This window comes from Pogoniulus pusillus, chromosome 14, assembly GCF_015220805.1.
Source record: "Pogoniulus pusillus isolate bPogPus1 chromosome 14, bPogPus1.pri, whole genome shotgun sequence".
Classification (NCBI taxonomy): Eukaryota; Metazoa; Chordata; class Aves; order Piciformes; family Lybiidae; genus Pogoniulus; species Pogoniulus pusillus.
Window position 1 is genome coordinate 26,201,007 of NC_087277.1, and position 13,942 is coordinate 26,214,948.

General features: G+C 51.1%; 1 protein-coding gene across 4 annotated transcripts in view; it reads right to left on the reverse strand.

The window, feature by feature from the left end:
- The window catches only part of JPH1 (junctophilin 1), a 91,987-nt gene extending 79,614 nt beyond the window's left edge, over positions 1 to 12,373 (reverse strand). For all 4 annotated transcript variants that reach the window (XM_064154656.1, XM_064154655.1, XM_064154658.1 and 1 more), the window contains exons 1-2: positions 11,853 to 12,373; positions 959 to 1,715 (exon numbers count right to left, since the gene is read on the reverse strand). In XM_064154656.1, the coding sequence (XP_064010726.1) occupies positions 959 to 1,715; positions 11,853 to 12,231 (1,136 nt within the window). In that variant the 5' untranslated portion in view covers positions 12,232 to 12,373. The remainder of the gene's footprint in view (positions 1 to 958; positions 1,716 to 11,852) is intronic.
- Between the last annotated feature and the right edge of the window lie 1,569 nt (positions 12,374 to 13,942).

The window sequence follows — 13,942 nt, forward strand, 5'->3', positions numbered from 1 at the left end:
GCCTGCCTAAGGAAACAAACTAAAACCAACAACAGAGTAACTGCCACAGAACGTTATTGGAACGCATTAAAAATGAAACAGCTTTTTTAAGAGCCCTCACATTTAACACCAGAAGCCATTGAAATTGTCTATATTGATTCAATTTGTAACAGTTTCAGCTCAAACAGCTTTGCTTGGTTGGTGATGAGGAGCTCAAGGTGAAAATGACACTTCCCCCCAGCACTTCCCTCATGTTAAACACTTGGCAAGGGGTAGGACGAAGATGACCACCTCTATTTGAAGTAGTGGTGGTAAGATCCAGACTAGTTGAGACTGCAGAAGATGCACATTCCAATACGAAAGAGTTCTTTCAGCAGATACTGCCCTGTCAGACTGAATCCACAGCCTCTAAACACAGGAAGCCTGACCACTATTTTGTCCTTGCTCATACCACAGCCTCTCAGATAAACAGATGCATCTCAACATCAAATGGGCCACTTCAGTCTCACACAAACAGATGCATCTCAACATCAAATGGGCCACTTCAGTCTCACACAAACAGATGCATCTCAACATCAAATGGGCCACTTCACTGAGTCTTAGACGCTACCCAAAAAAAACCAAAACAAGAAACACGATGCTGATGGGAAGATTTTCAGTCCTCACCCCACACCCCTCAAACCATTCCCCACATTTCCTCCCCAGTTTTCTTTTCCAAGCAGGTTTGGAGGCGTAATGCAGCAGGAAGGGGTGTGAATGGAAGGTGTCACTCACAGTACATTAGGGAACATAGACAAACACCTTTCCACCAGGTTTAAAGTTTCCTGTGCCCAACGCCACCGAGGCCAACAGAGCTACAGGTGAGCCTGAAAGGTCAGCAAGCACTCCCTAAAGACAACATTTGCCCCTTTGCACTTGTGAGTCTTTGGTGGGTCACACATTGCATCAGGATGCACAAACACGCTCCGGGATAACATACCTCGAAGTTGCGATTTCCACTTTGGTTCTCGCCATGGCAGCTGCTCGCTGTGCGCCCTCTATTGCCCTGTCCACCTTTTCTCTCGTTTTTGTGTTTCGGATGGGTATAAGCTGCTTCCTTATCCCACGGACCAAAAGGTTATTTTTGTATTTGCCCTCTTCTTTGGTGCCATCTGGAAACATGGTACATCCATAGCCGTGCCTCCTGTTATTGAGCCACTCGCCTTCGTATTTCATCCCGTTGGAACGCTCGCTGATACCGAACCCGCTGCGCTTGTCGTTCTTCCACTCGCCCATGTAGGCTTCTGTTGTGGTGGCGTCAACGTGGTCTTCTGCAGGGCAGTAATCACAGTCACCATCTCCAAAACTAATGGTAGAGTTGGCATCACTAGAACTAATCCTACTCATAGCAGCATCACTCCTGACGGAGCTCCGTTTGCTAGATATCGACGACCGAGACTCAGACTTGCGAAGTTTTATACTCCCCAGAAGGGATCCTCTTCGGAACAAGCCTCCCTTCTTCTTAATGCCCAGGGCTTCTGCATCGCTGTGGAAATTGAGCACAAAGCCTCCCCTGGTGCCAGCAGGACTGTCTGAGGTGGCATCATGCAGAACAGTGCCGTTGCTCTGCTCGCTCCGCAGCGAAGCCAGCGAGGTGCGGAGCGGGGAGCGAATCACAGTTGCCATGCCATAGGGCACGCTCTGGCGCACGCCGTAGCCATGGCGCATCCCTCCTGTCCACTGCCCCTGGTAGGTACCTGGCAGAGCAATCGAGGAGAAACTAAAGTTAGGAATCTGGAAGAGACCTAGCACCCTGCAGACAGTCTGCCACAGGCAATGATCATGGAATGGTAGGGCTTAGAAGGCACCTCTGAAGATCACTGACTCCAGCCTCCCTGCCAGAGCAGGCTCATCTAGAGGAAATCACAGACTGGTTTAGGTTGGAATGGACCTCAAAGATCATCCAGTTCCAACCCCCCACCATAGGCAGGGACACCTCCCACTAGAACAGGTCACACAGGATCACAATGCCCAGGTGGGTTTGGAATGTCTGCAGAGAAAGAGACTCCACAGTCTCTCTGGGCAGCCTGCTCAGGGCCTGGCCACCCCCACAGTGACTAATTTATTCCTTATATTCACACAGAATCTCCTGTGTTCCAGTTTGTGTCCATTGCCCCTTCTACCTGTCACTGGACACCACTGAGAAGAGCGTGGCCCCATCCTCCTGACACTCACCCTTTAGATATCGATCAGCATTAATGAGATCCCCCCCTCAGGCTGCTTTTCTCCAGGCTAAACAGCCCCAGCCTCTCCTCATAAGGTTCCATTCCCACCGCCACCTTAGTGGCTCTCTGCTGGACTCTTTCCAGTACTGCTAGAGTTGTAAGTGCCAGACTGCTGCTGGGTTGTTCTAAAGTGACAATCAGAGAGGCCAGCTAGGACATGATATGTTAGCAGCTCTGCTTCTGGCAAGAAGAAATTCACAACCCTCCCCCCCGCCCCCAGCACATGGCACAGCAGATCAACGACTTCTGCTACTTGTTTTACTTACAAATTATTTTTCTGCTAATAAATCCTTCACTTTCCCAGCTGAAAGAATTTGCTTTGGCAACCAAGACACAGTAACTGTAATCACAAGCATTTTATGAACGGATCCCTGCAGAGAAAACAACTCCAGACAAAGAACTCCCTCAGCAATTGTTTAAGGTAGGCAGCAGAGCCACACGATATGCAGTCAGATGGGGAGGGAGACAGGGATGGAGGCAAGGGAGAGGGCCTGACACTCCTGGCTCTTGCTTCCAGCTGCTCTCAGAAGTAGAAGACTTTAGAACTGTTCTCTTGGGCTTAAGGTGATCACAGACCTCTGCTTGTCAGGATGCATTTGACAATCCACTGAAGTGTTTTGTCTTCAACCAGGCCTGCTGGAGATCTGTGTTGCAAAGGTCAGTATTGTAAAGTTTGTGCATGTCTCTGAATGGGAGAACCAAGCCTCAGCACACCTCACTCTTCAGCAACTCCTGATATCCCCACTGCTTGGCATCCTCAGCACAGCAAACAGGGCGCTCTGCATGATGCTGTGACAGAGAGATAGAGAACACAGATCCTTTGGCCCTAGAAACACTGCACACATCTCAGTGTGGCAGTCCTGACTGTTTGTGCCACTGTTTGTTCCACAGGAAAGAGCTGATGTGAGAAACCATGGATATCCACACAGAGCTGCAGCCCAGCCCAAGCCCAGCAACATCAGATTGTTACTGCAGACACTTTTTGGTCTTGTATTCTCAGAATACATTTCCACTCTGATGAAACCCATACTCCAGTGCCTGGTCTCTGACAGCCACCTCAACAGATGTTCCAAAGGATGGTGCCAGAACTCCCACAACTGGCAAATACAAGAGAATTTGCTTTCTAATATAATTTCATTCTCATTCCCCTTAAGTTGTTTTCATCTCATCAAAATGCAGTCTCTTGCCCGCCTAGCACTGCTGATTTTTTTTTCCTATGCTACTTTTGCCTGAATATTCTTCTAGAAGGATGAAGCAGCAGCCTCTAAAATATTTCTTTGGCTTTGATCTGCTTTAATCAGAGCATGTATTAAGAGCATACATATATAGAGAGAACTAAATACCCAGCATCGAATGCAGTGACTGACTCAATTGTGGTGAAAACAGCTGTGAAACGTTTGCAGGTTTAGGTGTTGCTCAAAGCTTCATTGGCTCTGAGGTTCATAGAACCACAGAATTCAAGCAGCTTGGAAGAGACCCTCAAAGGTCATCGTGTCCAAATCCCCTGCAGTCAGATGCCCAGGTTGCTCAGGGCCCCAGCAAGTTTGACTTTGAATGTCTCCAGGTATAGGGCCTCAACCACATTTCTGGGCAACCTGTTCCAGTGTTTCACCATCCTCACTGGGTGCAGAACTTCCACCTGATGTCCAGCCTAAATCTACCCTGTTCCAGCCTCAAACCATTGTCCCTTGTCACCACAAGCCTTTCTAAAGATTCCTTCCCCAGGCTTCCTGTAGGTCACCTACAATGCAACTGTAAGATCTCCCTGAAGCCTTCTCTTCTTCAGGCTGAACAGCCCCAGCTCCTCAGTCTGTCTTCACGACAGAGAGAAGCTCTTCAGCCCTCTGATCATCTTCGTGGCCTCCTCTGGATGTACTCCAAAAGGTCCACATCCCTCCTATTTGGAGGCTCCAGAAGTGGGCAGAGGTGGATCTCCACTCCAGATGGGGTCTCACCAGAGCAGAGGGGCAGAATCATCTCTCTCCATCTGCTGCCCATGCTGCTTTTCATGCAGCCCAGGATGCCATTAGCCTTCCGGGCTGCAGCTTCTCATCCACCAGCACCTCCAAGTCATTTCTGCAGGGCTGCTCTCAGTCTTATCATTCCCCAGCCTGGCCTGATATCAAGGACTGTTGAATCTCCTTTGTGCAAGCACACCATTTTGGTCACACACCTGTCACTTTTAACTATCCCTTCAGTCCTCCTGCTAAGTTCTGTGTCACTGTTACCTTAGGACCACGCCATTAACTCTGCCAAGCCTGCTCGCTTCCTTGCAGAGGAACAGACAGGTTCCACCACACAACTCTTGGGTGTTGGTAGAAAATGCTCCAAAGGGGAAGGTTTTTTGTTTTAACAGATGGCTGCTGACACAAACAGCTCTCTTAGTTCCTTGCTCACTCTCTGTATCCTGGATACCTACTGCTGCACTGGTTGGAAGGGCGCTGAATCTAGAAAGATGATTCTTTTAAAAAACCCAGCATATGGAGAAGAACAAATAGAAACAGGAGCACAAAGCACTGCTGGGACATGTGCTGGAAGTACTGCAAAGATGCAGCCATGCTGGATGGGGGTTTTCTTCATTAAGCAGCCATTTTCCAGACACAGGCTGATATTCCGTGAGCAGAAACTGCTGCACATCACCCAGAACTGTGCCCGGGTCCCCCTCATATCACAACGGTCTGCTGGAGCAGAGGGGCTGGCTGTGCAATGCTTACTGCTCCTCCCAGCAATCCAAGTTTCTGTACTAGTTAAAATCACTTAAACCCACTAAATCTGCGACTCATTTTCACTGTACTGCAGCATTACACTAGAGTGGAAGCTCCTCAGGATGGCTACTGCTTGAGTGGCACTGAATTACAGAACTGGGAAAGATCATCCAGTGTAACCATTCTCTAACTCTACCTTGTACTTGGTGCTTAACGATGGCCCTCAGCACCACATCTCTGCCTTTATGAAACATGTCCAGGGATGAGGACTGAACCACCTCCCTGGACAGCCTGTTCCAGTGGCTGAGAACTCTTGCAGTCAAGAAGTTTCTTCTAATACCCAACCTAAACCACCACTGATGAAATGTGAGGCCACTTCTCAACCTATCACTTGCTACTTGAGAGAAGAGAACAAGCTCCACCTGGCTCCAACCTTCTGTCAGGGATCTGTAGAGAGAAACAAGGTATCCCCTCAGCCTCCTCTTCTCCAGACTAAACCCCATTTACCTCACCCGATCTGTTCTCCAGACCTTTCCCTGGACACAGTCCAGTCCCTCAATGTCTTTCTTATACTGTGGTGCCCAAAACTGAATCCAGGACTCAAGATGTCACCTCATCACTGCTGAGTTCAGGCAGACAATCACTACCCTGGTCCTGCTGGCCACGCTCTTGGTGATCCAGGTCAGGATGCTGGTGGTCTGTTTGGTCACCTGGGCATGCACTGGCTCATCTTCAAGCCAGCTGTCGATCCACACTCCCAGGTTTTTCTCTGCTGGGCAGTTTCCAGCCATTCAAAGTATAAGCAACTTAATTCAGTATGGAATGTTAAAGAAGTGCAAAAGGTTCTCACTCTTTGGTTTATTAGTTAATAAAAACTGAAGGCCCAGAAAATATTTAATTCATTTAGAACCTGCATTTTTCAGTACTCCACAGAAAGGACCGAGAGTGATTGCTGTCGCCCACAAGGGCACTAAATCAAGGACAACTGATGTGCTATCTACTTGCCTGTTCTTTCCTTCCACTGGGGAAATAAAATCAGTGCCAGCTTCTTGTAAAGGGAGAGCAGTCAATGAGAAAATGCAAGATTCACACTGAACTGGTCCTTAGAAAATACCAATGATATTTAGTTGGAATTTTGTGAAGTCTTGAAGCTTACAACCCTCTCTAGTGTAATTACAAATCCACTAAAGGAAAGACTGCTGCTGCTAGTGCTAGAAAGCTGATCCATTTTCTTTGAATTCTTCAACTTACATTTTAAAGGAGAAACATTTTAATGGAATAGGAAGGATGGTGTCCAGAATGCAGATAACAAGAGATCTAGACAGCAATTTGATATGAGACTGTAACTGGATCATCTTCGAGAGAGAAACAATTTTAGAAGAAGACTTGAAGTGAGTCAGAAAAGGTATGAGAGTTAAATGCTACAGCATCTTATATAAGGCATGATAAAAGAAGCTTCTCCTAGATGTGAAGAGACAAACAGATGCAGTATTTGCCTATCTACAGATACAAATGTGAATGACAGCATAACAAGCATAGACTTTCCTGCTTCATCTAACACTACAACTGACTGCTCAAAGCAGTTCCACTAAGGGTCAGCTGTTAAAATGTTAACACAGTAATTAACAAGTTGATTTAAAACTGTATTTGACCATAACAACACTTCTCAGCTCTCTTTTCCATGAGCTAGACTTGGTATCCTTTGTTACTGAAGAAGATTCAATCACTTCCCCTGAAAGGATGGCTGTATGTTGGAACTGGTGTGGCCGGTAGGTTGAGAGAGGTTTCCCTCTCCCTACACTCTACACTGGTGAGGCCACATCTGGAATACTGTGTCAAGTGCTGGGACCCTCAGCTCATGAAGGACCTCAGCAAACTGCTTGAAAGAGTGCAGTACAGAGCCACAAAGACGCTGAAGGCAGTGGAACAGCCCCCTACTGAGGAAAGGCTGAGGGAGCTGGGGCTCTTTAGCCTAGAGAAGACTGAGGGGTGAACCTCATTCATGTAGCTAAAGATGTGCAGGGCAGTGCCAGCAGGATGGAGTCAGCCTCTGATCAGTGATGTCCACTGGTAGGATAAGAGGCAATGGGTGCAAGCTGGAGCAGAGAAGGTTCCACAGGAACATAAGGATGAACCTTTTCACTGTGAGGGTGACAGAGCCCTGGAGCAGGCTGCCCACAAAGGTTGTAGAGTCTCCTTCCCTGCAGACATTCAAAATCCACCTGCATGTGTTACTATGTGACTTGTTATAGGTGATTCTGCTCTGGCAGGGAGGTTGGACTGGATGCTCTTTTGAGGTCTCTTCCAACCCCTAACATTCTGTGATTCTGTTAAGCCTGACAGATATCAGAAAACATTTCTTTCTCCTCGTTTTTGCTGGCATGTTGCTGTAAGGTTTACTTTCACCTTTGAGTTAGGTTGTGTCACTCCTCCCCAACACCCCTTGGTGTACATCTTACAGCTGTAAATGTCAGTTCTTGCTCGCAGCTACAACTCAAAACTAGACCTGGTGAAAGAGCTGAGGCCAAGGACCCATGACTCCTCACCCTTTAGTTACATCTTCAGCGGTGTAACAAATGTGTTGATCCATCAAGATCTCGGCATGCTTTTCAGACTCCAATGTTAGAGAAGCATGCAGCTGGAAAGAGGACTACTTAGACACCAGTAAACACACATGTCACTGAAGAACACTGCATCTCCAGGATTCGCTTGCTGCTGGCTGACCTCTGCAGAACAAGACATGACCTCACAGCAAGATGTGCTGTTGCCAGGATGATCAACTGCTGATTTATTTACACATACTGAAACTCTAGGCTAGCCCCCAGTGCCCCAATGAAAAATGCTGAAGGCATGCTCCCAGATCCACAAAATCTAGGCAGCTGAAGCCCAGACTGAGGTAGGGAAAAACCTGATGGGCCACTTGAAAGCCCAGCATAAGCACACGCAGATCATGGAGAATCATGGTTTATAATTGGCAGAGTTTTCCTGAGAGACTTGACTGAGTGACAATTTTAAGCATTTAAACACAGCATGAGGTATATTACTCATGTTGTGCAAAGTGCTGCATGCAGGAGCACCGAGGAGCACCGTCAGTGCTGATGCTCCTTCCTCCTCCCTCAACCTAACCTAATACCACCAACGTATGTTGAACCAGCACATGGACGGTGGGATTGAGGCACCCTCAGCAAGTCTGTGGATGACACCAAGCTGTACGGTGTGGTAAGCATCCTGGAGAGAAGAGATCCATCCAGAGGGACCTGGATAGGCTTAAAAGGTGGGCCCAAGCCAACCTCATGAAGTTCAATAAGGCCAAGTGCAAGGTCCTGCACCTGGGTCGGGACAATCCCAAGCACAAATCCAGCCTGGGCAAGGAGTTGCTTGAGAATAGTCTGGAGGAAAAGGACTCGTGGGTATCAGCAGGTGACAAATGCCCATGACCCAGCAATGCTCACTGGCAGCCCAGGTGTTAGGCTGCGTCCAAAGCCGGGAGAGCAGCAGGACACAGAGGGGAATCTATCCCTCTGCTCTGCTGAAACCTTGTCTGTTGTGCTGCATCCAACCCTGGGGCCCGCAGCATAAGAAAGCTTTCCAGTACCTGAAGGGAGCTACAAGAGAGCTGGGAAGGGATTTTTGAGAAAGGCTGGTAGTGAGAGGACAAGAGGGAACGGATTGAAGCTGTAAGAGGGGAGATTTGGACTGGAGATTAGGAAGGAATTCTTTCCAGTAAGGGTGGTGAGAAACTGGAACAGATTGCCCAAGGAGATCATGGATGCCCTCTCCCTGGAGATATTCAAGGCCAGGCTGGTTGAGGCCTTGAGCAACCTGGTCCAGTAGAAAGTGGCCCTGCCCATGACAGGCAGGTTGGAACTAGGTGACCTTCTTGGTCCCTTCCTACCTAAACCATTCTATGAATTTATGAAAGAAAACTAAAAGGGATAAACAACAGCAGCAAACAGGTCTGGATTACAGAGAACCTGAAAACAAAGTGGCAGCTGCCATACCCTAAAGACCTATTTCCTTGTGCTGGCAATTCTCAGGTTGTAATAAAGGAAGACCTTTGCTGCAGACATCCCACAGTACGGTGAAGACACATACATAGATCTGGTTTGCTTGTGAAAACATCTCAGACATTCTCCTGGTGCACAAACGCAGCTATTGTTCCCAGAGCAGGCAAACAAAAGCACATCCGCAAACATCCAGGGCGTACTGCTCTGCTTCATTCATAAGCACTTCAATGACAATCAATGGGGCTTCACACCCTCTGCTCACATGAACTGCAACGTGTCAAAACCTGAGGCCATGGAAACAGATTTCATTTACCGGGACTAAAAAGCTCCCAGTGAACTGCACACTTCTCACACCGATGCTGAGAAAGGATTTCCTGTGGAGCCTAAGTCTAAAAATTCAGAGGGTTCAGTTATCAATATTACACTGAGAATTTCTGTAATTCCACAAGAAGCCTCTAAAGAAAAAGACAAGAGGAACTTGAGGAAATCACTCCTAGAAAGTTTACTGCAATGGTAATTTTCTGGAAAGAAGAAAGGCAAAAAATGGGCACTGCAATTTCCCCTGTTCTTCTGCAATTTCAGCTACAAATATATATAAGCAAGAGGATTAGAAGAGTTCAAGGTAGAAATAAGCACAGCACCTTTCATTTTCTGAAATACATTCATCTTATCCGAACTCACTACCCCCTGTGTTTCAGAAAGGAAAGGGGAAAAATAAAAAGGACCCTGGCTGTAAAGGACTCTTCTGCTTAACACAAAAATCCCTCTTCTCTGACGTGATTCTTGAAGTCTGACCACAAATCTCTTACCAAAAGTCTTTGAGGAAAGGAGCAACAGCATCAATCAAGAGATCTGATACACAGGTTAGTCTTTTAGCTGTGTCACCTAAGCCTTACAACTGAATTTGGCATATTTTGTGCCTTGCACATCACCTGAGTGAGCTGTTCAAAGCTGAAGTGAGCAGCATTTCTGGAAGAACACCCAGTAATTCCAGCCCCGTGTCCAAGATAGTTTTTGCCCCTGCTACAGCACGGTAACCCAATCTGAAGTGCAACGCTACAGGCAGAAGTTGCAGGTTCCACTTCCAGTGACATTACTGCTTTGATTCCTCCTTTGCTGCTTCATCAGGTTTATCTGCCACCAAATCACAGGATCATTTTGTTTGGGAAAGACCAATAAGACCATAGACTGCGTCCATTCCCTAACTCAAGTCTTGTTGCTAAACCACGTTCCTCAGCACCACATCTCTGCTACTGTGAAACACTGCCAGGGATGGGTATTCAACCACCTTCCCAGGCAACCTTACAGTGACTGAGAACCTTCTCAGTGAAGAAGTTTCTCTTCATATCGAACCTAAACCTCGCTGGGGAAACTTGATGACATTTCCTATCACCATATCACTTATTACTAGGGAGAAGAGACCAGCCCCCACCTCCCTCCAACCTTCTTTCAGGGAGTGTAGAGAGCAATGAAGTCTCCCCTCAGCCTCCTCTTCTCCAGGCTAAATAACACCAATTCCCTCATCTGCTCCCGGCCAGCCCTGCTCTCCAGACCCTTCGTCAGTTTCATGGCCCTTCTCTGGACAAGCTCCAGCACCTCAATGTCCTTCTTGGAGTGAGTGCCCCAGAAATGTACCCATGTGTGGCCTCACCAGTGCACTTCTCTGCTCCTGCTGACCACACTACTGCTGATCTGGGATGGGTGCTGGTGGCCATCTCGGCCACCTGGGCACGCTGCTGGCTCATCTTCATCCAGCTGCTGACCAGCACTCCACGTCCTTTTCTGGCAGGCAGCTTCCAGCCACACTGCCCCACGACTAAAACGTTCGTGGGGTTGTTGTGACCCAAGAGCAGGACCCAGCACTTGGCCTTGTTGAGCCTCATCCCATTGACCTCAGCCTATTGATCCACGCAGACCGTGAAATGACAAAGGCACAGGAACTGTAAGCCAAGCCACTATTCAAATAAGCCCCGGTCGGAGGTGACCTTATTGACCCCTGACTCCGTGACTGCTGCCCAGTTAACGTGGAGGGCAGGCTGCCCAGTGCTCTCCACACACCCCCTAGGATCTCAGCGCTTGGCACGTTTGGGTTTCGGTGGTGACAGGTGTGCGAGGCAGGCCACTGTAATGTCACAGCACAGCTCCGGCTCGGCAGAGCGAGTTTAAACCCACTCAAAGAGGAGCCCAGACGCGAGCGGTGGCCCAGCTTTCATTGACAGTGTGCGAGCTCCACGCCCGCCTCGCTACCCGCCGCGTCCTGTTTACCAGCGAGCGTACGCAGGGTACAAAGCCATCCCTGCGAGCGAAGTTACCGGGCACAAGAGCTCGGCTGTGTAGCTGCTGCCGCCTCCCCACGACGCGGTGCAAAGGGAGCGAGGGGAGAACTCGCCTGCCCGCGCTCGCCCCGAGCGGCGCTGCCAGCCCCGACCATCGCTATGGCGGGCGAGCAGCCGGGCAGCAGCCTCAGCCGAGAGCAAGGGAAGCCGCCCGCAGCAGCCGCGAACGCGGATCTCTCCCGGCCGGAGGGGAGACAGCGCCCAGCCCGGCTGCACAGCTCGCTCCAGGAGGCTCCCTGCGCCCAGGCGGGCACCGGGCACCTGTGGCGCTTCCCCGGCAGCCACTGTAGGGGGGCCTGAAGGGAGCCAGGCCCAGCGCTCAGCACCGCGCTGTTCCCCGCCGAGGACACGGCGCAAAGAGGCGGGCAGAGCAGGGGAGACAGGAGAGACCCCGCCGCGCCGTGTAAGCAGCCCCACGTCCGGACCCGCTGCGAGGGCGGCGGCTGGGCACCGGACCGGGCATGGGGGGAAGGGCCCTGCCCGCGACGTGCGCGCCCATGCAGGCGCGCCCCCGCCTCTCACCCTCCCGCTGCGCACGGTGCGCCCCCCGCCGGCGCCCACCTCCGTCCCCGTAGGTCTCAACGCCGTATCCGTCCTGTAGCCCGTTGCTCCAGGTGCCCTCGTAGCGGGCCGGCGTGCTGAGGCTCTGCCGCACGCCGTAGCGCCCCTTGAAGCCGTGGGACCACTCGCCGCGGTACATCCACCTGCCCTTCGTCTCCACGCCCAGCCCGTGCCGCTTGCCCTGCGCCCAGTAGCCCAGATAGGTGTTGCCGCTGGGCCAGGTGTAGCCGCCCGCCACCTCGAAGCCGTGGGACCAAGAGCCGGCGTACTCGCCCTGCCCCTTGGGCCCGGTGCAGATACCGTGCCCGTGGGCTTTCCCGTCCTCCCAGCCGCCGCAGTAAGTGCCGCCATCGTCGAAGTCGAACCGGCCGCCCGTCATCCAGGGCAGCGGGGCGAGCGCGGCGCCGCCGCCGCCTCCCCCCGCCTTTCTTCCCTTCGCCTGCCCTGCTTTCTCTTCCCGCCCGACCGCCCCGGCGCTCCCCGCGACTGCGAGCGCTCCGGCGGCCGCCTGCCCGCGCCCAGCCCAGCCGCAGCCCCGCCGGCGGCAAGCGGCGCCCGCCCCCTGCTCCTCCCTGCCCGCCCCTCCGCCGCCCGCCCGCTCGGCACCGCCCCCGGCCGGGAAGCAGCCGCTGCCGGGCAGGTGCGCGGCCCTCGGGCAGCGTGAGCGCTTTCCTCTCTGCCCCTGTCGCCGCCGCGCGGGGTGGGCTCGGTCCCCGGGAGCAGGTCGGTGCCGCTCAGGGCAGGTCTCCGTGCCTGGGGGCCGGGCAAGGCCGGGACCTGCGGGCGGTGGCGGGGCTCGGTCTGTCCGGGCCCATCGGAACTGCTCCGTGCTCCGGTCACAGCGCTGCCAGTTCCGCTGCTGTAGGCAGCAGCAAGTGGGCAAAGAGAGCCTTCAGGTGGCATCTGCGCTTTGTAGCCGGGTGGAAGTCGGTCTCTTCTCCCGAGAAACAGGTGACAGGACCGGGAGAAATGGTGTCGAGTTGCACCAGAGGAGGTTTAGATTGGGTTGCAAAAGAAACTTCTTGACTGAAAGAGTTCCCAAGCACTGGAACAGATGCCCAGGGAGGTGATTGAATGCCCATCCCTGGACGTGTTTCATAGAGGCAGAGATGTGGTGCTGAGTACCACGGTTTAACACCAGCCTGGGTAGAGTTGGAGACTGATTGGACTCGATGATCTTACAGGTCTTTTCCAACCCAAACAGTTCTGTGATTCTATGGTTTTTACTTTCTGTGAGCTTTAAGACTAGTTTGAGCAGAGCTGAGTTGTGTGCTGTTTCTTTCCCAACACTCCCCTACAGAGCACACCTTCCTTAAGGAGCAAACCAGCAGGTCCAGGGATGGACAAACACCGGGCACAAAGAATGGAGTGGTGGCCAGACCTTTCAAGGACAGCCTTGTTGGGAGCTTTACAAGGAGTCTCTTATTGTGCCTTCAGCCCCTGGGCTGCTGGGTGACTGAGCAGCTTTAGACCCTGCCAAGTGTTCCTTTGCCAGGTATTTGATAACCAGATAAAAACATACAGGAGAAACAGCAGAGAGAATAGTGGAGAAGGAAGTGAAGGTTGTCATGGGGCATCTTACCTTGTTTCTTGTGCAGAGACCTGGGCTGGAAGAAAATGTTCCTCCTAGATGGGGATTTTGCTCAAAGCATGCATCATATTAATCGTGGGGAGTACTGTCTGGACACAGATGGCTTGGGAAAGTGGGGAAATAACAGTGGCTCTGTTAGCAGCTCTGTTAGCAGCAGGAAGTCAAAGCAGAGCATTGCAATGGAAAGATTTGGACACAAACCATTAAAAGTTGAAACAGTTGAGCTCTATCTATGTGTGCTGAATCTATGTGTGCTGAATTCAGTTCAGGGTCACAACATGTCAGGGGTTGGAAGGGACCCAAAGAGATCATTGAGTCCAACACGCCTGCCAGAGCAGGACCATACAATCTAGCTCAGATCACACAGGAACACATCCAGACAGGCCTTGAAAGTCTCCAGGGAAGGAGACTCCACAACCTCTCTGAGGAGCCTGTTCCAGCGTTCTGTGACCCTTACAGTAATTTCCCCTTGTGATGAGGTGAAACCTCCTGTGCTGCA